General features: G+C 40.3%; 1 protein-coding gene across 1 annotated transcript in view; it reads left to right on the top strand.

Annotated features, from left to right (window-relative positions):
* The window catches only part of LOC109633626 (GDNF family receptor alpha-2-like), a 50,068-nt gene extending 35,496 nt beyond the window's left edge, over positions 1-14,572 (top strand). The window contains exons 5-8 of the mRNA XM_020093636.2: positions 1,575-1,687; positions 2,727-2,867; positions 7,255-7,397; positions 14,289-14,572. Of these exons, the coding sequence (XP_019949195.1) occupies positions 1,575-1,687; positions 2,727-2,867; positions 7,255-7,397; positions 14,289-14,426 (535 nt within the window). The 3' untranslated portion in view covers positions 14,427-14,572. The remainder of the gene's footprint in view (positions 1-1,574; positions 1,688-2,726; positions 2,868-7,254; positions 7,398-14,288) is intronic.
* Positions 14,573-26,905: the final 12,333 nt, after the last annotated feature.

The following is a 26,905-nucleotide window of genomic DNA, read 5'->3' as shown; positions in this document are numbered from 1 at the left end:
AAATTTAATTAGTTCTTCTTTGGGACATTACCCAGACCTCCTCAAAATTTCATGGAAATCTGTTGGGTGTTTTTTTTACATAATCCTGCTAACCACCAAACACAGACAAAAACATAACCTCCTCATTGAAGGTAATAAATATTCTATTGGACAAAATCAACGTCACCTTATTCGAGAAAGTGAACATATTTTCTGAGTTTGTTATCAACACAAAAACGTGATTGACATAAATACTTTAAAGTGCATGTTTAAAAATGTGTTAATTCACTTTCACATTGATAATTACATGAGAAGATTAATACCATTCTCTGATTCTGTCCAGAAAAATACAATCCACCAAAAACCTTCCCATCTTGATGCTAAAAGCTATCTAATTTACATGATGGTATTTTTCCAAAATGATAAATTATTCCAGGATACCGACAGTGACCTCCTGGCTTAGATAAATCCTCGCACTCTGGCTGGCATCTAGATGGCACGTCAATTATTTATGGCAGTTAAAACATGTCACAATGAATCAGATAATGATGTATTGCTATTAAAATTCACCCTCACGGCACCTTGTAAAAAAGACACTGAAGCAAACGACTCTATGAGAGACTGAGACAAGAGGAGTGGGCCATCAGAGCAGCTGTCATCAATGAGTCAAGTCAAACCCAAACTGATGTTTGTCAGGTATAGCGGAACTTGCCCAGAAGTTAGGAACCAAGTGGACACCAGCCAGAAAACACTTTCAGTCATATATGTGTGTGTGTGTGTGTGTGTGTGTGTGTGTGTGTGTGTGTGTGTGTGTGTGGTTGCACACGCACAAATGCGTGTGTGCATGCAAGCTTGTTTGTTTTCGAAAAGGACACTACAGCCCGAGGTGCGTTTGAGTACCTTTGAATTTAAGGCTGAAAAAATTGGTCAGACCAGGTCAGAGTGAATGAGTCATGACAGAGGGAGAGGGAGAAAGCGAGCCACTGAAGGAAGGAGTAGAGAGGGAGAAATGTGCGATGGATTGTGATTCATTTAGTGGGCAGCTGTGATGTGAACAGTACAGACAGACTAACTTTGCACACGCTACTCCCAATAAACCTACTTAAGTGGATTAGCAATGCCACCCTGGGGGCCTCCGCAGACTTAAAGCTCTTATCACAAACACACACCGAAACAAAAACATACTATCTTTATCAGCTCCCTCGCTTTGTTGGGGGAAAGTGACTTTGGGAGACAGTCAAGATGTCTGGGATATGCAGAGGAGACACATGATATTATGCTCATCCTTACACAAATGCCCTTCCTGTGGGTTTTATGTTGCATGTTGTGAAAATAGTCGACATCGGGAGACGTGAGTGAGACCTGGTTGCTATTTAGGACACCTGTTGTAACGTCCCTGAAACAGATGTTGCATATACTATTCCAGTTTGATGCTAGTCACAATTGGCAGCTGCGCCCGAGTAAACACCGTGCCAAAAAATTAGGTCTGGCACTTTGAATATGTGTATGTGCGTGATCATCTGTTGTGTGCTTTGAGTTTACGACCCCGCCTCTCATTCTCTGCCTGTGCTGTTCTCTCCTGTTTGCTGTTGCAGGTCTCGGCTGGCTGATTACCTGGTGAACTGCTGGATGACGGAGCACACAGTGAGCACCTGTCCCAACCAAGACAATCACCAGGCCTGCTTGGCCTCCTACGCGAGGCTCATCGGTCAGTGCAGCCGCGGCTGTGGGGTGACACTGTGATGGAGTGGGAGTGTGTCAGGGAGTGAAGTGGCAGGAGACAAACAGACGCACACTTTTATCCCCACATGTCACAGTAATTTTCTAAAACTTCAGATAGACGGTGAGCTAAAGAGTGATGGTTACAGGGAGCTTGTAGAAGAGACGGTGTGACAGCAACCTGTTGCGCCTTCATTTTTATCATGACGGGCAGGCAGCGCCCTGAGACTCTGTCTTCTTCCCTCCTGGCCTGATAGTTCCCCCCAGTGCACTGGACATCAGTTCACTACTAGAAGTAATTAGGGAGTAGAGGCACAGAGAGCGTGTTTACTTAATTAAAACACTTGATGACCATCTGTTTGCTCATATTCAACGTTGCTCAGACAATGTGCACAGAGCAGCTTGCACATATTTTTCAATCCCAGCCAATGTTCGATAGCAGCACCTCGGTCATGTTGTGGCAGCAGTTTGCAGAGTTTGAAATGCAAATGTAGATGAAGTATAAAGTATAGCGGTTGCTGAAGTGTCCATATTTCATTATCAGTCGGTGCCTCCCCACCGTGTCATAAATTGTGCAGTATGAAGTGATAATATGTTATAGTGTTTCCTGGATTTCTCTGGGAAATGTTACACAAAGTGCATCTAACACCCCTGACTCCACCTGAAAGCATCAACACAGAAAAAGTAAAATGTTTTAGTACAGCAGTGCTTTATTCAAACAGTGCACACACACACACACACACACACACACACACAAACACACACACAAACACTTCCTAAAGCACCTACTTTGAAAATATTCATAATATAATGGCCTCTTTACATCTAAAATTAAGCAACAGAATGCTTCACCACCTTCCCATAAATCCAAACAGCACAAACTCATCCCTATGACTAACGTCTTGTTGTCCATTTTATATACTATTTGCAATAGATGTAGTCCATTATTGTCCATTAGTGACCCATAACTGTTTGTCCTAATGTGTGTGTGTGTGTTTCTGTGTGTGTGTGTGTGGATGTTCTCATAGGGACCGAAATGACTCCCAACTATGTTGACAGCAGCTTCTCCAACTGGACCATATCCCCGTGGTGCACCTGTAAGGGCAGCGGAAACCAAGAAGAGCAATGTATGAACTTCCTGCGGTACTTCACGGAAAACAAATGCCTAAGTGAGCCATCCCGACACACAGAATACTCTGCATGCATTTCAAATGTGCTTTGTAACTGATAGGGGTCCAGCAGTCATGTAATATTGATAAGAGCACGAGCGTGTGATGCATTAGTTACTCTTGCTGCCATGTAAGAGTAGAGTGAACCATGAACATCGATCTAATGCAACTTTAATAGTTTCATGTCAGATTGTGTTTTTCAATGTTTTTGAGCACCCCCATGAGATAGCTGTAGCTGTGGATGTGATGAAGGGTGGATGGTGGAGATAATGAGTGGGGCAGCAGGTGGGCATTACCAGCTACTTCAGACGTCCAAAGGCTCTATGATCCAAGTGCACGCTGCAAGTGCATCTGGGGTATGTTCAATCCACTCAATTCAAAGGCAGAAAAAAAAAGTTTGGACATGGTCTCTTAATTAATCATGTGGTCATGTAGCATGTGACATGCAATAAACTAATCAGATTGACATTTCACATTCCTTTTAAAAGCCATCGCACATCGGTGTGTTGCTATTATGACGGTGGACTTGTCAGTTAAGAAGAAAAAGCACTTTCTGCAGGAGACACTTTTCTACCCATCCTCAAAGTGAAAGAGCTCAAGCAGACCATCTAGCGTAACAGCAGGATTCCACCAAAGCTCCCTGAGGTGAAGCAGGCGTGAGAGGAGGCAGAATGTATACACATTGTGCAACAGCCTATGAAGGTGCATAATACTTTCTTGATAAACTACTGTGCCACTGACTTCAGAACAGGTTTTTGTTGGTCAATCACACAATCGTCTTCTGCTAGAGAGCAACGTACCAACAATGCGCCTGACCACATCTCATTTTAAGACAACAAAACAAGCTGATGGGCGCAAGTGTATTTGCTATTTTAACGAAGGCAGTGGATAAGAAAATGGCAGCTGAGTTGGTCAGAGTCAGGAGACTGTCTCCTGGTATTACATTTTCAAAAGAAAATGAACTTATAATTTATTTATTTTATTTAAATTAAATGTGAAATAATTCATAATTTTTTTAGTTGGTTATTACAAAGGAGGAAATAAAGCTGGAAGGATTAAGAGAAAAATATTTATGGATGAATGAGCGTATGGACGGACGGATTTCTCTGCTACACAGTTTCAGCTTATCCATGGACACCCCTTTGCCCAGTGATTAAGTTGAAATTAAATGTTCTTAGTTCTTCAGACAGGAGTAATTTTTTATCAGTCCTCATCCGTCCTCCAGGCGAGATCTGTCCAGACTTTAATACAAAAGAAACCATTTGCATGTCATTTTCACTTTCAATCTGAGAGCGTTAAAGGGCTTATTCCTTTCAAGAGAAGAGTTTCATGAAAAGAAAAGATCTTGCACAAATGAAATAATAGGTTAAGCTAAAATATATAACATCTGTATATCTAATGCCTAACACACAGAGTGCAGCATGACAGAGTGGTTACCCCAAACATCCCTATGATTTATTTTCTTTCACTGTGGCGTTAAATACAGACAGCTCCTTCCTTGCTATGCCGGAGCGAGCAGTGTCATCAGCGCTACAAGACACCATTGCCTTTAACATGTTCCATTGTGTGGATAATGCTTTCAGACCATTTCAATAGATTGCTGGGGTACCGTTTTAGCTGAGTGTGCGGGATGAGGGATGAGGCTGGGAGCTGAGGAGGCGTCTTGAAAAATAACACAAAATGCAGCATCTCCTCTCTGCAGTCAAGCGATAAACTTCGACACAACAGGGAGAATACAGTATACACGTATATGTAGATACATATACTTATATGTATACTGTATATATGTATGTATATACTGAATATATAGGTGTGTATGTGTGTTATACTGTATATATACATGTGCTGATAGTTTGAGTGCATGTATATATGTATGTATGTGTGTGTGTGTGTGTGTGTGTGTGTGTTATACTTTATATATAAATGTGTGGATGGTTATGTATATATACAAACATATATGTGTGTGTGTGTCTGTATGTATGTGTAGTGGGAATAAAAGTGTTTGTCATACTGTATATATAAATGAGTGGGTGTATATGTATATATACGTGTGTGTGTGTGTGTGTGTGTGTGTGACAGATTATTTTTCAGCTCCCCCTGACCCCCATCTTTTCACTTTTACAGTAAATGAGTTTTTCCATTGATCGACAAACCAAAGCACACTCTTAAATGAAAACCATGTGTTCTACACCACTCTCCCACGTTTACTTACAATTTCAATTGTCGAAAATGAAAAAAGAAATGTTTTATATATGGTTGAGTAAAATATGTGAGGAATCCAGAGGATATTACACATACTTATAATCCAAACATAGTCTAAGGCTTGATTTCTCAATTCCTTCCCCTCCCTATCTCTCTTCTCTCATCTTGTTCTTTCCTCCCTTATCTCTTGTTCAATCTGTCCCTGCAGGTAGGGCAATGCAGGCTATGCCCACGGGTTATGGGAAAAAACTTACCCAGAGTCATTAAAAAAATGAATTGCCATTGGCAATGAGCTTAATCACTCAGCGGAACATTTGGGCACAGTAAAACATTCTTTGTGGAGGCCCTCGAGCCAACTGGTTTTATTTATGACTTTATTCCCCCGTCTTATAGCATCTGTAGAGGGATAGCTAGCCATAGCCAACCCTGACAAACAGATGCATAACATCGCATGTCTCAGCAGTACTTCACCAGCTCTTCACCACTCTCTGTGCTTTTATTCTCCAGCAGCAGCCGAAACACCAGTGTTGTTGAACAGAATGAGAAACATTAAGGGTTCTTTTGTATGTTCAAGTGTGCAGCTGTATGTGTCTATGTGTGATTCACTGTATAGTATGTGCACCTGTGTGTGTATCACAACAGTGTGTAGGTGGACAGAGGTTGTGACAGACAAATCTATGTGGCCATGCATTGGGATTACTAAGGACTGTGTGTGTGTGTGTGTGTGTGTGTGTGTGTGTCCATCCCATTAAGCATGTGTGTTCCATAACTATCCTATCCATCCTTTGTGTGGTGGTGGGAAATGCCATTTGTCCTTTGTTTGGGAATGTTTTGAATTTGATCAGTAACATAAATCTATTCAAAGTAATCTCTGCATGCTGACCTTATAATGGAGGTGGTTGCCAAGCAATTACATGCCTTGCCTTCTCTCCGGCTGAACAAAGAGAAACAAGCCTCATGTTTTAAACGGATGAGCAGTGAAAAGGTGCTCAGCCTCTATTTTACCATATCTAGCTGAAAAGCTGACAGAACAGGGATTTATCACATTTTTGCAGAGACTCACACATGCACTTAGAAACACAAAATGACACGCATGCGTGTACACGACATCCGCGGGCACACACACAAGCACTCTCCTCTGTTTGAGCTGATTGATTTGCTACTCTGAAGAGATTCCACATTCTAAGTGTACAACTGCCGGCAAACAAATTGGGGTTCATCATCTCAGGAGCATAAATTATGCCCCTGTTTGGTCAGCCTGTTGCAATTTGACAGCAACTGTTGCCACATGAAAGGTTTTTTTTGTACTGAGCAAAGGAACAAAGTTATGTGTATGTGTGAGTGCAGGATTCTCTTATGGAAGGATAATTTGTGGATAATAAACATGTTAGACATTCTCCTACTAATTTCACAATGCATATCTCAGAAACCATTCATCTTATTGGCTTCACACTAATGTGACTATTTTTCTTTCACACATTCATGGAATCCCCTCCCGTTTGGCAATTTGTCTTCAAAGTAAAAGCACAAGTTTGTTTTATTGCTGTACAAAACAAAGCTTTATATCGAGCTGAATTACAGAGCTTTTATTTTGAAAAGTTGTGAACTCGGGTCTGAATATTGTGGCATTTTATGTAAAATTCTTCATTACAGATAAACCAGGTAGGATGAAAACGTTTTCTAACTTTATTCTGCATCATAGACTGTTTATAAAAAGTTCTGCACACAAAGTCCAACACACAAACAATAAAAAGTGACAGTATATTGTGGAACTGTTTAAGGAGGACTCACTAATGACAATGAATAATTCTGAAGTAGCTCCAGAGCATTAGCACAGGACAAGAGAAAAGAACATTCCAAACAAACAGGCTTAGAACGGCACTGCACCAGTTCATTAAATCTTGAGCAGCAGTGACAGATTTCACAAGTAGGCATTTGATTGCTGTTTTTGATTAGTTTGACGAACCACTCTCAAGCTTACTGACAAAGCAAAAAAAGAGTTCCTCTCCTTACTCTTCTTTTTTCTACTTCATTCCCCAATCCCTTTCCGCCCTCCCTCGTTCCCTCGTTGCCAAAGATTGGGCAGGAGACCAAGAAGTTGACTTAGAGCTGTCTGTCTGCTTGCTGGCTTTTCGCTGGGATGGCAAGTCGAAAAACAAATGACTTTATATCTCTGTCCCTGCAGGAAATGCCATTCAGGCCTATGGTTATGGGATAGATAACATGCAGAACAAAAGTGCGCCTGTCCCAGGCCCCTCAGCGATGACGAAGATCGGGTGGAACTGGTCAACGGGCACCTCAGAACCTACATTCATCGCCATCCCAAAGGTAATAGGTTTACACTGATTGTTGCATTGCAATTTATATGCAAAGTGTAACGCAGATTCATTATTTCCTGCCTGCTCCACAATCAGGGAGGCTTTTCGAATTAAGGGTGTTAAATGCTGAAGTCTGTCATTTTATAGGTCGACCCACTGTTTAAAATTTTAACAGATATGATTTGCTGCGGCACAGATACACTCTCTACATTTTTAGCAGTTTCCATCAAGTTCTTTGCATAAAATTGTTCAAAATGACCCATTACAAGACGAACGACAAAAACACTCCTCCACTCTCCTTCCATAAAAGGAGGATTTTGTATAGTGGCAAGACCATAATGCTCAACTCACTGCACCATTCATATTCACATCACATTCAATCTCTTTGCTTGTTAAAGCAATTGGCACATCAGAACATACACTTTATGATAAGACAGTTCATGCTACACCCAAGATGATGACATTTGGTTGAAATAGTATATTTCTCTCACACACAATGAGGCAGTGAAAGGAATGGGGGATGGGGTTTTTAATCTGGATTAGAGGTTCTAAAATACTGGCCCAGGGCCTGTTCTCTGCTGAATGCTGTCTTCTCTGAAGACTGCAGTCAACTCTGCCATAACTGGGTTCACCGTCTGGATCAAGAAAAAAAACACTCCACTCTTTGCTGTGCTGCAACAATGCATGTTCATTTTCTCTTCAAATAAAATGTGAAAAAGACAGAAGCGTATTGTCCGCCAAACACTACCTGTCTCTGTCTCTCTTGAACAGGACAGAAATATTTCACACAGCACTTTGGGCCAAGGAGGGTTCTTTTTTATTTATTTCCCTTTTGTCCAGCTGTTGAGTGGGATTAGTTTTCACAGTGAAATATTGTACTGTTTTACAGATGTATTTTAGATGTGGCATGCAGCCTTCTGCTATAAGACTAATGATGTTTTTTACCTTTGCAGGAGGCCCAGTTTCCAAACTTGGCTGAATTAGACACTGTGTTATGAAAGTGTACTTTATGAAACGCTGTTGATGGTATTGTTTACATAATTTTCCAGTGACTATTACTGATACACACAAACTCCAAGCAGCGTGAAATGTTTATGAATGTAGATTTGCATGCTGAATGAGTGACTACCATTGAGACATCTATTTTGAATAATTCCAGGGGCTTTCACAACCATTAAATGGTCCCTCTGCACCCGAGTCACGCAGTCCTTTATGCAGAGGCCCTTATTGTTGTGAAGACAGCAAATTAAAACCTTAAAAATGTTGCAAAGAGTAAAATTAATGAACAAGCATCAGTGATAACAATTGCAGTGTGTATGTCGGGGAAAGGTATTGGAGGGAGAATGAGAGAGAGAGAGAAAAAGAGAGGGGATAGCAGGGGGGGGAATGGACGGTGGAAGTGCTTTCTCCAAGTGTGTGTATGTCAGTATTGATGCACCGCTCCGCGCCTGTCTCACTGCAGCGTGGTGTTTAATTTATTGTAAAAATGGTAATTAGGAAACAATAAGACGTGTGATTACTCAAGCAGGAAGTTTATAATTAGAGAGGGAGCTGGTAGGGACATTTTGGGCGGCCCTATGTTCTCAGACAACTATGCCTGGCAATTAAAACTTGTCAAACTTCCATGGCAGATAAATTGGGGGAGTGTTGTTATGGTATGAGTCCTCCTGGCAGAAGACTGACTGTCCAGGGCGGTAAATCTCAAGGCGGTCGACGAGCACACACACACTCACACTGTGTGGGCACATGTGTACAAGCTTGGGTAACAGAACATATTCAGTTTGTGACGGATGGAAGAATGGATGGATTTTGGTTCCCTCCCACAGTTTAAAAACATTTGGATTAGGGTTAGGTTAATTTGAGACTCCGAATTGACCATAAGTGTGTGCACACTGCCCAATGTCAGCTGGGATCTGCTGTAGCTCACTCTGCAACCCTGAAAGGATAAGGTATAGATAATGGTTGGATAGATGGATGGACGGATGTCTCTAACCAGTAAGGCAACCTGAAAAAATAACACATTTTATATAATTACAAATATCTATGAATAATTAATGTGTTAGCCTTCCTTCCAACCCTATGATTAGAACATTAAAGTGGATGGATGGATGTAAAAAATATTAAAAAAGGAATCAACAGTCTATGAATAACCTTATTCACACTAGTCGTGCAGCTGCTGTATTTTCAGCCAATTAAATGCATGATTATTCAAAATGGTCAGTGGTTGTGGACTTTATCCCGTCCTCAGCAAATAAACATATGGGCTGAAGCTTGATTATTCAAACATTGTAAGTCAATGAAGTCTCCATCACAAATCCTGCTTTATGTGGAAAAACTATTTTTTCAGTACACTGATGTGTCTCTGTAGAGTTTGGTTAAATAAACTGTAAACTCTTCTAAATTACTTGTCTCATGATTGTTGGTATGATTTGAATTTTAATGCCCTCACTTGACACAAAAAAGTTCAAATTTATTTTTGTTTGCAAAGTGGTTTGCCCAAAAATCCCCCTCTAACCTCTTAACCATTGGGAAGCTGGTGGTCTCTGTGTTCCCATGCTACACTGTCGTGTTGATTTTCAGCTCAATTTAATTGAATTGATTGTGGACTGTAACTGCGCAACTCTGGGCTATTCGATGAGTATAGCCTTGGGAAATGCAGCCGCAGCGCACTGTAAATTTGACATTGCCGATCGATAATGAAAACACATGCTCTCTACATGTGTAGTTACCTGAGTTGCCTCATTGACGAATGTGATATACTCTTATCAACAGCTCAAACAAAGACTTGTGGATGTTTTCCATCCTCCCTTTCTTTCTGAGCATGTGTTAAAGCATGAATAAATGACTGAATAAATGCCTGTTTTGACATGTTGTGTATTCAGTCACGGTGCACATTTGTGCTTTTAGCCACTTGTTTTTGTGCACCAGTCTAAGTGTGTGTGTGGATATTGGCTGCAGTCAGAGATCTGGACTCATGTCAACAGGCTGCTGCCACACATCACTGCCCTTGCTAATTAATTGGCTTTTAGTCGCGGATGTGTTTGGTACATTGTCAAGCTACCCGTAGCTTTTTCCCCTGATTTTGGCAACTGTCACTTAACCATTTCTTTGCAGTGCAGCATGTGGCTACACAAGCACAGGTACTGCGATAACTGGGGCTATTTTAGACACCCCTTCTTTCTCTCCCTCCCTCTCTTTCTCTTTTCTTGTTTCTCTCCTATAGGTAAAATACAAAAAATTGCCTTGTTAATATAGTTCAGCACAATTTTCTTATTTCATTATTTATTTTCTCCTTTATGTGTTTCATTGCTCGGTTGGAGATGAGGTGCTGGAAGATAACATCTGGGTAGATGGTTTTTTTTCTATGTACAGCAAAATTGACTAAAGTGCAATCTCTGCAGAGGTTGCATTGGTGAAAATAAGGTTAGGTGATGAGGAGGAGGAGGAGGAAATGTTCCACGTTCCTCATGATGTGCCTCTGTATGTCTTGCTGTGCAGGACTGAAAATGGTGCATCTTCAAATCAAGCAAGACTATTATTAACTTGGAGGCAAATGTTTGAGAAAATTGAAAAAATATTCAACATGCTGAACATTTTATATGAGTGCATAATGAGTCCAAGCACTGTAGTGTGGATATAACAGTGGAACTCTGAAGGTCATGGGGTTTAATATCTGGTCTGAGAATAAGCATAAAGAAGAAAAATTAAAAACATTGTAGATTGTTTTGTTTGGCCAATACTTGCTGTAATGAAACCTTACAAGCTAACAAAAGCCAACCTCACTTACCAAGGTCTGTATGTTAGTCACCAATTTTTTGGTGCACAACAGTCTGGATCTGTTTGGCTGAAAATGCTGATTCTAGCTAATATACTTGATGTGCACTGCTGTCAACCCTGCACAAGCAAAGATGGTGGGCGGTGCATGATTTTTATCCATCCATCCATTATCTATACAGCTTATCCTTTTGAGGGTTTCAGGGGGATGCTAGAGCCAATCCCAGCTGACACTCGGTGAGTGTCCAGTTAATAACCCCAATCTGCATGTTTTTGGACTATATGAAATGAGGCCATCAGCCAAGAAACCAACTTAGACACGGGGAGAACATGGAAAACTCCACACAGAAAAACCAATGGCCAAAATTTGTGTAGCTTAAGATGTTTGATTTAGTCTTTTCAGATCCAGATAATTTTCTCCAAGCCAGTTTAGTCTGACCCAACCCTATAGGATAACTGGGCTATGGCCCTGACGCGCCTGACTCAATTATGAGATGAAATAACCACATATCCATAAGATGAGGGGCTGTGATAGGGGTGGAGACCAGTTTCAGTTTTACGCTAAGTGTTCTTTTACTTTTTCTTTTTAGCAGTCTCACTCTTGTACTCACTTTACTACAGGTCTCTGTCGTGTCCCACTCCTGCTCCACTTCCTACTGATTTCTTACTGAGGCCAAGTTTTCCTGAAAAGACTTGTCCCTCTTTTTCTCACGTGCATCCAGGGGGACCTTTTCTCATTGTCCACTTGAGGCAGAAGGGACTCTGGATTTCACTCTCTCCTCCTGTGGGAGGATTTCTCCTGCTTCTACTCTACTCCTTGCTTTTCTTCAGCTTACCTTGGTGCTGCTCCAAGGTCGTTGTTCTTTTGTTTGAGCTTGTCATGCTGAGCCACAGTGGAGGCTCTGGATTTCTCCATTTCATCCATGCAGGGAGGTTGTCTGCTGCCTCCACTTGAGACGCTCACTTAGCATCCCTGTATTTTCTCTCAGATCAGCCATCTGGTTATTTTTCAACTCTCTCATTGTCAACTTAAGCCAGACAGAAGCATCTGGATTTCTCCATTTCATTCTACAGGGAGGTTTTCTCCTGCTGCATGGGGAGGTGCTCAGTCTCCAGCAGGTCTTCCACCCTTTTTCTAGGAGGTTTTGATCTTGTTGCTCTCTGCTCTGTGCACCTCCAGCTAGGCATGATGGGAAGCCTGGGGTTTAGGACATTTCCCTTGTTCTTCAGCCTTTGAGGGAGCATCAAACTCTCCAGTGTCTTTGTCAGAGAGCTGTACCTGAGCCTCACCCAGCAGGGCTTCTTCCTCCAATTGTTGTCCTCTTTCTGTTCATGGAGCTGTGCATCTAAGTCTGTAAATCATCTAACATTCTAACTGGACCCCCCCTCTCAGATTTATTTAGAGTGCAGAGCTTTGTTTTGCTGTTCTTTAGCTCACCCCTTATTTGTTCTTTCAGGTAACTAACGTAGAATTTCTTCCTTTTCCAAGGTTTTTTCCCCATCTGCCATCTTTAGTTCTTTTTATTCTCTACACCTTGACTTTCTTTGTGTATCTGTTAACTGCACTGGTGTGTTGTCCATCTGTCTGTGCCTCCATCTGGCTCTCCTTTCAGTTTCTTGAAAACAGCTCATCCAGTTGTCTTCAAGGCAGTGCCGATGAGCCAAGATAGGGCTCAACTCCACTATTTAAATTTAAAGTGCATTTTCTGTGATGTCATTGATGATATAACAATTGTCCATCAGGCAGACAGAAAGACAGACAGACAGTCAGACAGACAGATGTGGAATCATCAGTTGGATGGACGGTTAAGGTTAAAATCTTGTGTAACACTTACTCTGGTCGAAACACGCCAAGATTGAACTTGATCAGAGGAACATATTGCTCACAATACATTTACTATAAGCTTAATAATACTATAATAAATGCTTGTTCAAAATGTGCCTGTTGGTTTGTCCCATTGTTATGTGAAAAATAGTCTGATGGGTGCAATAGAAACACAGCATGTGACGTAAATGAGTTGTGACCATCAACTTTTTACATAAATATGAACGACACATCTCCACTTCCTCCCACTGTCCAGAAATGACGCAAAAATATCTTGTAGACAAACACTGCCATCTTGTACATTTGGAGGCAGAGTCAGACGATGGAATTGCAGTTGCTGATACACACACTCGACCAAGCGTGATCATAAACATTTTAAAAACATAAATTAACAAATCAAAACCAAACTTACCCCACAAACACTTGAGCAACCTTAATTTGATGTGTTCATTGACTTGTTAGTTTTGTCCATGTCCCATCCACTAACAGGGATTAGGCAGGGATTATGACCTGTACTGCAGGCAGCCAGCAGGTGGCATCCAGAAACTTTTTGGGAGCAGTCATGTTGTCCCTCTTCTTTTACAGTCTATAGTTGTGAGCCCATCATGAAAGTCATTGGAGATGTTACAACGGTGACACCCAAAACACTTCACAGTAAACACTTCACTTCCCAGAGTCCTCAGCAACAAACCCGCCAAGTTTGAAATCAATCAAATGAGCGGAGAAATTGAGGAACAGACTAACAGATGTAGAGAAAGAGATTTCTGCATTCATTAGTTGGAGTTGTTGCTATGTTTTTGCCCGTTAAAAAAGTGAGTGAGTAAATATTGAAAGAAAACAACAGCAGTCTCTGGCATCTGTAGTGTGTGTTTGACTTCAGAGTGTGTTTTTTGCTGTAATATAAGATGTAAAACTGTTTAAAGACTTTCTGGCGCAACCTAAAAGAGTTTAAGAAAACAGAAAAAAAATCCTCACAAGAAGCTTTTCCTTCGTTGCCAAGTTATTTAAGAGGCAGAGAGCATACTAAACAGCAGGGCCCTTGAAATACACTTCACATATCAAAACATTTGGTGGATCAAACCCTTAATGTTCATGCCAAACAGGGTATGCCATGGATACATGTACATCCAACTTTTCCTTTTTTCCCTCTCTCCTTAGCTCTGACCCTGTCCTGTCTCACTTCCCTGCCGTCTACTCCTTTCCCTCTTCAAATGCCAGAATAGGAAAAGCAGCATGAGTATCTGAGTCATGACTAACCTTTGCACATCTCTCTCCCTCTGTGTGTCCCTCTATCTTGCCCAGTATCCTGAACCAAGAGACGGTGGCCTGAGCGAGACCCGGGGCCTGCCAGAGGATCACGGCGCCTGCGTCTGTGCCAACGTCTGGGCTCTGCTCCCCAGCCTGGCGTTGGCTCTGGTCCTGGCCCAGCATGCCTTATAGAAGTGTGAGGAGGAGGGGAAAAAAAGAGGTCATCCACCCACAAGCTGATCCCAAAAGCAGGAGGTGTTATTTCTGAGACCGATATTAAGAAGACTGAATCACAGGGCATTTGACGTAAATGGCATTTATGAAAGAGAGAAAAACAAAAAGGAGAGAGGTGAATGTTGAAGTATTTACGACTGTGAATTTTTGTTCATTTGGTGTGTTGTTAGGGCGAAATACAACTGTGATAGAGTACATGGCTTTAAAAAAGGACCCTTGGTAGCAGAGGCCACGGAGGCCACTCTCTGAGAATGACCCTCGCTCTGACTGAGACACAAAAACCCAAAGGACTGGAAGCTGATCACGTCAAAGACTTCTGTACTTTTCTCACCAAAGGACGGAGCGAGGGAATGAACAACATAATTAAAAGAAGACGGTGCTGACAGAAAAGAAATTGTTACGAAAAAGGAATGAGCATGAAGTAAATGGGGTAGAGTGAGAGTGAAAAAAGAGAGAAAGAGAGACATATTTCTGCTATCAGTCACTTTCTTTTGTCCTGAATTGGTTCTCGACTTAATCTTCTCCTGGATGAACAGACCAGAAATTTCGGGGCGGGGATGGGGGATGATTACATTCTGTCTCTTCAACACCAGTGTAAACTCTAAATTGTAAAGCCTACTCAGTGTTCTAAGTGTTGGTATAGTATCTGTGACCATAATCAATCTCCCGTACAGCTCTTTCATTTGGATGATGTTTTTTCAGCCAGCGGCAGTGGCGAAAAAGGAACTGAAGATGCCGACGTTAACAGTTAATGGTTCTTTGGTCATTTGAGATTGTTGTTGTTGATGACTGTGGGTGTTCGTCATACGTACACCTGCACATGTGTATATTTCTGTCTTTATGTATATAAAATGATTTCCTTTCATTCAGCCTAATGATATCAACAGTACCTTGAGTGGACATTACTGTATGCCAAGATGGCTCTGTATTGAGTATTAATACTAACTGAAGACCTTCATTATCTGCGTTTATATTTGTCTATAAAGCTTCGATCACAAAGAATGTATACAGGGATGAGATTAAATGAGCTCAAACTGCTTGGAAAGCCATAACCTTTTGTCTGAGTATCACACTGTGTTCACTGAGTGCGAATGCACAATTATTGCGCCGTGTGCGAGTCTGTGTTTACATGCGGGAGGAAAGAGGCTCATAAGGAGCAGTTCAAATTGCCAGTGTGGGGGTTCGTACTCCCCCTCAGAGAGCACAGGTTGTGATACATTGTTTAATTTCAAGGTTTCTGAGAGTGAGGACAACCACCTGAGTGTTTGAATGTGTAACCCTTTTTGTTTTTAATTCAAATACATTAATAAACTGTCAGAATAAATGCATTTTATTTCTCTAAATCTAGGTTAATTGCACGTTTACATGCTGTAATTCTTCATTAAAGAATATAAACTGTTAAAAAGAGATTTATCTTATTAAAGAAGGGCAAATGCAACACTATAATCCTTGTGAAATGTTGCAGCAATTGCCCAAAAGAAAGTCTTACATAAACAATATGCTTGGCTTTATGAACCAAACTATATGCCTGTAGCAGCGTTTTTGAAATATTTCCCAATAGCAATGAAAACTTACACCACCATTCATTGAACATACAAATTCTTTTGTTCAGCATATTAGATATAAGAACTCATTTGCATTGGCTTAATTTTGATCTATTTTTAAAGCTAACAAAACAAATCTCTTAAAATGTTTTTGCTGTGGAAACAAAATAGTACAGTCTGTTTGCCATAACATAATATATTATTTCAATTAAGATACAACTATAAAAATATTATCTATAATTTTCACTGCAGCTGATCATTCAAACGTTATTATAAAATTGAACTAATGTCTAAGTTAACAACAAGAAATGGTTTGTGAAACACACAAATCACAGATGGACTATAGGAGGCAAGTTTCTCTAGTTCACAATTTTTAGGCAGAAGACAGAAGATGATGTTTCTTTGACAAAGTAAAGCCTCTCTTATTTCAATGAGCTGCCTTCGTCTCATTTAGACTTACCCTGGGTTAAGGTCTGCAGGCCCGAGGCGTCACATAATGATTTTACGCTGAAAGAGCAGCGAGGAGTTCTAACTCTGCTCGTAAACCTAAACTGTTTTCGAAAACCCTTGTAAACATGGTCAAAGAGGTCAATTAAAAGTTTTATCATGTGACTGGTCCCTCATCCTGTCCCTCTCCTTGAGTTTTCATGTTTGTTCCCAGTTTGTCCCTGTATATGTGTGTGTGTGTGTGTGTGTGTGTGTGTGTGTGTGTGTGTGTGTGTGTGTGTGTGTTCTGCAGGGCTTGGCCTTCTGATCTCCTCTCCCGCTGCTTCACCTGCAGACTTGTAATCGATCAGCTAATCAACCGCTCAAACCTCTACAGAACAGATACCTGGCTCATTCATCTGGACTTTGCAGGATCGTTAAGTCCACAATGCAGTAGTCTACACATGTCAAGGCCAACTTCTCTAATTTCTCTCGTGTCATCTAACCACTTCCCTTTGCTTATTTTTGCTCTCCCTGTTCCTCAGGTCCACCATGACAGTTCCACTTCTTGCCCGACACGGTCAGACCAGTCCCCAGTTGCCATTCACTGCCAGTGCCTCAGCCACCTGTCCTGCTCAGCTGTTCATTGCCTGTCTCTTGGTTGTTGTTTGCATTTGGCTGCCAAACATGGCATTTAAAAACTCCTCTAAAATATTATTAATTTAAAAGCAACAATCAACCAGCTGCCAAGATTTTTGGGGAAAACAATCTACTTTCTCAGTGATGTGTGTTCGCACACAAAACTGCACTTAACACTGTTTGGGTTTTTTGTTGGATATTTTGTGATCACAGACATTTTCCTCAGGTTTGGATTTCATTTGTGTTGGCTTGTTTGGCCCCGAGTTTTCTGTTTCCTGTTTTATTTTGAAATTTAGCTTGCGTGTCTCTTTTAATTTCTTGCTTTTGTCCTGTTTCCTGTCCTCCTGATGGTCTGCACCTGTTTCTAATGTGTTTCACCTGTCTTCACTTATCCTGCCTCCCTATATAAGTCTCTGTGATTCCATTTGTCTTGTTCTTGACACTTTACTGTTTCTCTGCATGTTGAGTTTTGGACTTTGTATTTTTTGGACCATGCTTTGTGTCTGTTACATTTGCTTTCCTGTGTATTGAAATCAGTCTTCATTAAAGGACACTTTTGTATTATTCACCTGAACCTGCCTCCTGCATTTGGCTCCTCCTGTTCTCCACATCATAAAAACTTTTACTGATCAATCTTAGACATTTGAGTTGTGAGCCTAAACAATAGCTTATTTGTTCAGTGAATAGGTTTGACATTTGTGCACCACATTCAAGAAACCCTGAGAATAATTTGTGACATGTATGCCTAAAATTCAAATCGTTGCTGCCTAATGAATATGAACCCAACAAACGATCTGTAATTCTTAAAATTCTATCTTTTAGTTTTCTATTTTTTGTAGTAATGATTCTGTGTAGTGCGCTATAGTTCTTTGACACTGAGAAGTTAAATGACCCTGACCCTGCTAAATATAGTTTTGAAGTAGTGAAATATACAATTTACCTGAGATGGATTATTTTAATGTATATATGATTAGACTTTTAATGGGTAAGAGCTAAAACTCACCACGCAATGAATTTCATACTAGGTTTGGGCACAATTAGATTTTTTTTAATTTTTCTTTTTTTTAAAGGATAGGGTTTAGATTTCCTCAAGTCATGATGTCATGTTTTAATAGACTACTCAAAGGCCCCTGTGTAAATTATCATTTGCAAATTATTTATTTTCAACATATCACATGTATTTATACACAAAGATTAATATTTTACCTATGATGCATTGCCTCTTTTGAAATAAATATAAACTTTAACTTTAAAATGTTCATTGGCAGGTTTGTGGATAAAAGATACATTTTTGTATGTTTATTCGTCATTTTTTTTCCTTGAAACAACTGAATGCTGCCTCACAATCAGTATTTCCATTGAAATGTTTATGTCTCCAGGCGACACATCAAGTTTAGTGTAGCGCCACATAAATGCATGCTACTGAACCAAACAGCTTTATGTTACCAGATGATTTTGAAAAAGGTTTACAAGCTGTCAACGGGGAGAGATGTAAAATGAAACCCTGCTCACAATGTTATTGCTAACAGTGGTTGAATTGTATACAGAGTGCTCAGGTCAGAGAGAAATTACAATGATTTCCTAAACTGGTGAGTTTACAGCTCTGGGCCTCTGAGAACAATAAAATGTTGCACACTTGTATACAAGTATAATTTTTCCTTGTCAGCTTCATATTCAACACATTTGAACACTGCACTGTGTTTGATTTTTTTCTTACTGTGACTTGTTATCGTTTTGTTTGTCAAAAGATGCAGGCAGTTCCATTTTAATGTTTTTCTCACAGGTCTCATAACAAATAATGACAGTTGTCAAATCAGTCAACATTTCAAACTAACAAAGTATTTTAAAAGATAAAATTATACAAAACACAGTAGTAATTTGTGCTCGCTGTCAGAAGTAAGTCAACAACCCACATATCATGAGCATCTCTCCTTTTTATCAGGTATTGTTCCTGGCAATGCTGGAGTTCTTTTGAATTATAATGTGCCTGTGGAAAGCTGCAATCTGTTGTAAATTACTTTCAACACATGGAATAGTATGTGGTTTAGACACATGGGTGTGCAAAACAGTTCAATTTAAAGGTTCTATGCAAGGTTTTGCTATTGCTTTGTAGCCAACGTTTGCATTTTCTCTGCCACTGATTTCTTGCTGGGACTGGGAGGTGGTGGTAGTATTAGTTGCTCAGCAAGTCCTTCAGCTACACACGTTTGCAACATAAGATGTGAGCATGCAGAGCTATTTCAACCTGTCATGTTGGACTGTGGCTGGATGCCGATGGTATTTTGTAGAGTGGATGATATGGGGTTAGCGGTTAGCATTCTAATCTAAATAGGTTAGCCCTCTTTTTGACAGCTGGAGACAGCTCTTGGAGTTTAATGTAGAGCTTTATTGCAACATTTCTTATCCACTGCTAAGTAATTAGCTGTTGATGCCACCAACAGACTGTATATAAAGATGGACAACACACAATATTTGCTCCCACTATACAAAAATTAAACCAAAATATCTCTGATGCGAATGCTGGCATCTTGAGTCTAAGACATTATTTAGAGCCAAAGTCTGCACAGTAGCAATTGGGGGGGATGGAGTCACGGAAGGGACGTCCCGCCAGTGCATCAATGTACCAATCATTGGTCAGCCTCAGCTGTCAATCCATGTTTCATGCTGTTTTTATAGTATCAAATAACTAATTTAAAGCAAAATAGTGAAAAAAATCAGCACTTGGACACACAGTGTGTGACAGAAACTATCTTTAAGAACAATACTTTTTAGTTTGGTCCATGTCCAAGGTGTGGTTTATGACCTATACTGCAGTCAGCCACTAGATGGCGATCGATATGCCTTGACTTAACTTTTGGGGAACTGTCATCCATCTTCAAATACATGATGCTACCATTGACAATGTAGTACAGATGCGCAGATCAGCTCTGATGACCTCTGAATCCACATGTATGCTTGACTCATACACCCATCACCCACCCAAAGAAATGATTCTCTGCAACTTAGAGACCTGCATGAGCATGAACATTCCACTTCACCTCTACTGGTGATGATATGGTAACATATTACACTTAAGAAGGCTGGTTTCACTTAAATTCATATTTATTTAACTCGTGGCCAGGACTTTCTATGTTGAAGGGATGAGAGAAATAAATGGAGGCCACGAGATATGAATCTGTTCTTCACTAACAAGACCTGGCGAACTGAACTGAAGAAGTCTCTTGGATGAGAGATGAAACGTTTCACTGAATCACATGATGCAGCCTTTATAATGAGCTGTAGTTTGACACACACTGTCTGCAATGGCTCCGATTGTGGCCACACTGTGGTGGAAACGTTTGCAATTATTAGTCAATTACAACATACAGACCTATTTTTGTGCGCATTAGGTATTGTTGTGACAGGATCGTGGTGCATCTGGAAGCATGGAGAGATTGAAATGTAGTGGGTGTGCACATCAGTGAAGTTGTTCATTTGCATGCATCACCTGACCACCTCGAAATTGTTTTAATATCCTTCACAGTAAAAATGGAGAAAATCAAATCTATGACTGACAGCAGGTAACCCCATGGCCTGCCTGTCCCTGACCCTTGACCAGTTTACATGCCATCCCTCAGCTCATTTTCACCACTGGCTCTCCCTGAACTCAATAATATGGTTAAGCACATGAAGCCACAATACTGAAGGAGAATTTGCCTACTATTGCTTCTTTCATTCTAGCAATTATAAATAGCTCCTTGAATTCTGGTGTCATCCCTGCAAAATTAAAAACTGCTCTAGTTGAACCACTACTCAAAAAACCCAACCTTGACCCCTCCACTTTCAGTAATTACTAGAATACCATTATACAATCAAAACTTTCGTATCCAAGATCCTTGAAGAAGCTGTGTTCAAACAATTAGTTGCACACCTGACAATAACTTATTTGAAACACCCTAATCCAGTTTTCGGTCCCTCCACAATAATGAAACCGCTCTCCTGAAAGTCTGCAGATGCTAGTAAATCCTCCATCCTTCTGCTTGTGGTTCTCAGCACTGCTTTAAATACTGTAGACCATCACATACTCAATGACTGTCTGGAGAAGTGGGCAGGAATCACCCACATGTCCTTAAAATCTGATATAATTGTCTTTGGTCCTACCTCCAGCTCGGATGATATCACAGCAGACCTTGGTGAAATAGCACCATTTACCAAGTCCTCAGCTAGAAATCTTGGTGTGGGATTTGACCAAAACCTTAGATTCGAAACCCACCATTAAGAAGGTTGTGCAATCATGTTTTTATCATTTAAGAAACATAGCCAAGGTTAAGTCTTTTATTTCACATACAGACCTAAAAAAAAATCATTCACATTGATATTTCTTCTCCCTTTGACTACTGCAACTCCCTTTATAGTGGTCTTACTCAGAAATCAATCCATCATCTACAGTTACTCCAGAATGCTGTGGCTCATCTTTCAAAACAATACAACAAATGTAACCATATCACCCCTCATTTTAGCATGCTTGCACTGGCTGCCTTGATTTTAAAATAATTTTAATTACTTTTAAAGCCAGGGATGGGCTGGTCCCTCCCTATATTTCAGACCTTTTATCTCCCGACGAGTCTGAAATGCTCTGGTAGGTGTTTCTAGCCATTCCAAAATCTAGGCTGAAAACCAAAGGAGACAGAGCCTTTGCCGTGAGGGCCCCTGCACTTTGGAGCAATCTGCCAGAAGAGATTATAGCAGAATCGGTTACCTGTTTCTTCTCTATTCTTAAGACACATCTCTGTAAAAAAGCTTTTATCCCATGATGTCTATGACTTTTATTATCTGTATCTTTATTTTATTTTTTTCTTCTATTTGTGTATTTCATATTGTTTGTCGTAAAGCACTCCTTGCATAAAAAAATCCTAGTGTCATTTTGGTAAGGTCTTATTGCGTGAGTCTCAGAGAGGGGGGCTGTCACAAGAGACATCTGTTTACTCTCAATCTCTTGTTACAACATTTTTTTTATTTCATAGAATAAACCTATGGGAAGGATAATAGTAATAAGTCTCTCCCAGCTTTCACATGCACCAGACACATCCTGTCACCAAAGTACCAAATGCACACAGACACTCTCCCTGCACACTGGACATTAAACTGCACTTTGCACGGTACAAAAAATAGGGCCCTATGCTTTCACAAAAAGTTAGACTCCATCTGGCCTCAATGATGCCTGGAGTGCTCGCTGCAGGAACGCACAAGATTCTCTTTGTTACCCGTTTACATTTAAGAGAATGTAATTAATGTTGTACACATCAATTATGTATGATGCCTATTTCACCCACCTGAACCCGTCCGCTATTAATCAGAAATATTCATTTTAACGACCCTACCCACTCGTCCTGCGGATAAACTGTGAGTCCACGGGTATAACTGCATTCCTCGCATCACTATGATGTAGCAAGTTTTTGCTATTGCTAAATCATAGTGATGTGAGCACCTTTAAATAAACCTCAGTAATAATCCATCTTAAACAACATCAACAATAAATGTCAGACTTTGTTTCTGCAATCAGAAATCAAGAGTTGTGTCTTATCTTGTATAAATATTATACAATTTCTTCAGAGATGCAGCAGAGCCACCACTTCTTCAGCATGGACAGTTTTAATGTTGCACAATGGACTACAGCCATTATATAGGCCAGACCACATCACACAACCCAGCAACTCAGTGCCCAGGATTGTTTCTCCAGCAGAGAAACTGATTTTGTAGCAAGGAAAACATTGATGTGATCAACATACATGTACTTATCTACTTACCATCAAAAGGTATATCAATGTGTGTGTGTGTATATATATATATATATATATATATATATATATATATATATATGTATATATATGTTTGTGTATATATATGTACATGTACTTACCTTACCAAGACATGTGGTTGTCCGGTTTTCTTTTACCAGCACTCACATGCACCTATGTATTTTACATTGAGCCTGAATAATTTACTGCTAAGTAGAGTCTACAGCAGGATTATTACTGGGAGAAGATAAAATGTAAACAGACTCCTGCATTTGTACCTGGATGATAACAAGAATCTGGTGATGTTTCTGGGTTACATTCTATGAGATTGACACTTTATGTTCAACCCATTTGACAACATAAAATGTTTGGTTTTTTGCCTTTCACTGGTGGAATGAAACGGAGTACTGCCTGCACAGCGTGCCATAATTATAAATAACTGCATTTGCCTGTTAGCTGTATATTCTGTTTTATAAATGTAACATGAAAGTGAACTTCTGGCCTGCTGTGCATGTTTTACAACTCACTCAATCGGATAATTTATAGCAAAAAGGCTCTCCTTGTTTATGCAGCTGCCACTGGAACAATAATGTCTATACCTACTTGCCTATTAATCAAGCTGTGATTTGGTCAGTTTGTTGCTTACTTTTCAGAAAAAATGATGACGCACAATGAGTAATTATATAGTCAGCGCCGATAGAAGCGATCACAACTGGCAGATAAATTAAGGGTTTTGACACGTATGTTGAAAATGCAAAATGCAAATAAACTTATCAAAATTCAAACTTCCCCTCTCCCCACAACCCCCCTTCCTGGAGTAGGTCTGAGTTTAGGGTGAAAAAGACAGTTGATCAGCATTTCTAACACAGCTTCAGAGAATGTATATGCAGGAGACCCACACAGCGCAATTTGGAAACGTATCAGGGATTCTGTTGCACATATTACCGGAGCAGGAGCACAGATGTGAGACAGCCGGGAAAGAGTAAGAATAAAGTGGCAGCTGGGTTTGGCTATTAGATGTAAAGCCAAAATGTGTTTATCTGTCTGTGTGAGCACAATTTAAGCTACAGAGGTAGCAGGGCATAGGACACGTGTCTGTGTTTGTAGGACAAAGTGCCCTGCTGCGCAACTTTAAAGTCCACAACCATTCGCAGCGTTATGGGTGCTGCTTTTGTCCCAGCGTCATTGTGTCCCTGAGTTTAAACACAGTGTGTGTTTGCCCTCGTTTACGTTTCGGGGATGCACGTCTACACAAGGTTGTATGCATATGCATACGATTGGGACGCAGTAAAACATCTCAAAATTTGCTTGGAAAGCTATTTTTTTCCTTGTAGAGTCCAGTGTGTTTCCTCTCTGTACAGATGAGCAGAAGAGGAGAAGCGGAGGAGGAAGGTAGAACAGGGGTTTTGGGGGGCACAGGAATAAGAAAGCGGCAGGTAGCTGTACATTTCACAGTTGATTAATGAGTCAGTAGGATGATGTCTCTTATCAACACCGCGCACATGGCGGAGAGAGAAGAAAGGTTTACTGGGGCTAGGGATGCTCCAATCACGGACGACTCCCATTGCCATCCCATCGTTCCTTTCTGTGTTCACCCACCTGTTCTGTGTGGGGCTCTCGTCTCTTCTGCACAGCAGTTTGTAGTTTGTAGCTGATGCAATTGGATCCTACATTCTGTGTTAGGTAAGGTGCCAGTGAGTTTTTTTTGTAGAATGGCATTTGATACATCTGCTACAGTTGGAGTTCACAGTGTGTATCACAGCCTTTGTTTGAAGATTACCACAGGAACTGATGTAAAAGCTTGTAATCAGTCGTAAATATGGCTTATGTCATGATGAGGGGGGAAAAGAAGATCTGCCAGCAAAATATTTGGTAAAAGATACAGATGTGCTTGAAAATAACTTTTTCATGCTTGACAAGATGTTTGATATAAACTCCTGTTTATCAAATTTGATACGCAGCCTGGACGTGCTGATTCCTGATAAATATGTATGGCATGCTCTAATGGTTCTCAAAAGCACTGTGATACAAGCTGCAAATGATAGTTCTTTTGATGCCTGGACAGAAAATTCCCAGCCACAGCATGTATCCTCAGCATTGTAATGCACAATGAATGTAATAACATAAATCGCAGGGGGAGGGGAAAAAAAAGAGAGAAAAGACAGAGCAGCAGAGAAATAAATTCAGAGTAATGTACTATTCACAGTCCTGTTTTCTATACAGCAAATCCTTGTGAGATTAAATATTACTACAATGCCACCAAAATGCCAGCAGATGTTTTTTTGTCAGCAGCAGTAAGACGGATTATTTTCTCTGGGCTTCCATTTGTTCCACTGAAGGTGTTAATATTTTACTCTAATGTGAGAAATCCTTTCTGGTTGATCGATCGGCAATACGATATTAATGGCAGGTGTAGGGAGTCAAAGTGATTAGAGAAAGACAAATGTAATATGGCAGAGTCTGGCTTCCTCTGAATGGACTGCAGTGCCCACCTGTTGTGAGGAAGAAATTAAATCAGAGATGGGAAACAAAAGATAAATGCGAAAACAGATGTGTTCAGTCCAAACCAGGAATATCGCAGTAACGTGGTGGGGGTGGAGCTCCGGAGAATGGCTTATTAATACACAAGTCCTCAGCAGAGGTAATTATGTGAGAACCCCCCCTGAATTATTCAATGTACAGGAGACTGCAACAACACTACGACTGTAAATCTCCTGACATGGCCCCATGCCACAAACTCTCTGCCAGAACTTCATAATTGTAGAGGTTTGGTTGAAGACTGAAACGTCTAAATGTCTGTGTATCATGGTGGTGGAGGTTGGCACTTAATTTGACTTCTTTACTGCTAATTATGCAGAGTAGGCACTTTGTTTATAGTTATGACAATAAAAGAACCATTTATGACACCACAGTGTGACAGTGGTTAGCACTGTCGCCTCACTGCAAGACGGTTCCCCAATCCACACAGTGCAAAGACATGCAGACTGGGGTTGGGTTTATTGGAGACTCTAAATTGACTGTGATGAGTGTAAAAGGTTGTTTGTCTCTATATGTGTTGGCTCTGTAATTCACTGGCAAACAGTTCAGAGTGTTCCCCACCTCTCACTCAATGTCAACCGGGATTGGCTCCAGCCCCCCTGGGACCCTTAAAGGATAAGCGGTATAGATAATGGATGGATAGATGTAAGAAAAAAAACTGTTTGAAGAATGAAAGAGTTTGGTATAATGTGTTCCTTGCAGAGAGAAGGTTGATTTGGTTTGATGTAGCCCCCCCCCCAACAGGCCCCTTTTGGCCTAGGGCCCCCAAAGTCCATTGATACACTCCTGGTTAAGCCAACATTTTCTTTTCTGCTTCACTGTGAGAAAAAAAAGGAATCATGATATCTGACACCGAAAATGAAAAAGAGCAAATTCACTAAGACTTAATCAGGAAACATCAGATGCTCTCATCATTTTCACTTTGTGATTCTAGCAGCTAGTAAAGGTGTTTCTTATTAAATAAAAAATTTTGCTTATTAGAACATTCATGATGCATTTTGCAATTTCGGGAATGTGATTCTGTTGAATATATTTTATTTCTAAAATAAAACAGACGGCAGTTTGATACCCTGCACTCATGCAATGAAAGCACAAAATATCCAGTGGGTCTCGTACATGATGAAACACATTTGATCGATATATCTTAACATTAAATAATAAGATGACAATCACTTTTATATGTGAAATATTGCCATCGAATGTAGACCAAGTGCATGTCAGTCCTGAGAAATATTCTAGTAGTAGAAGTAGTGTCTAATAAATTGTGTATATAGTTGGAGATCTTTAATAAGAATAGTATGATCTAATGGAAAGTGCTGCTTTGTGCAGTCAGGATTTGAGGGTCAGTAGTCATGTTTGGGCGTTCTGCAGGGCCTTTGAAACTATATTTTGTCTTCTGAAAGAAAAAGCTGGAATCCTTCACATATTTCAGTCTGAAAGAGCAAATGTCTGATGCATTTGAAAAAAAGAGATTGAATGAGTTTTTCAGACTTTTCTATTACTTCACTGAAAC

This window comes from Paralichthys olivaceus, chromosome 4 (genome assembly GCF_024713975.1).
Source record: "Paralichthys olivaceus isolate ysfri-2021 chromosome 4, ASM2471397v2, whole genome shotgun sequence".
NCBI classification, from domain to species: Eukaryota; Metazoa; Chordata; class Actinopteri; order Pleuronectiformes; family Paralichthyidae; genus Paralichthys; species Paralichthys olivaceus.
Note: the sequence above shows the minus strand (reverse complement) of the source record. Positions and strands in the feature narration are given on the sequence as shown.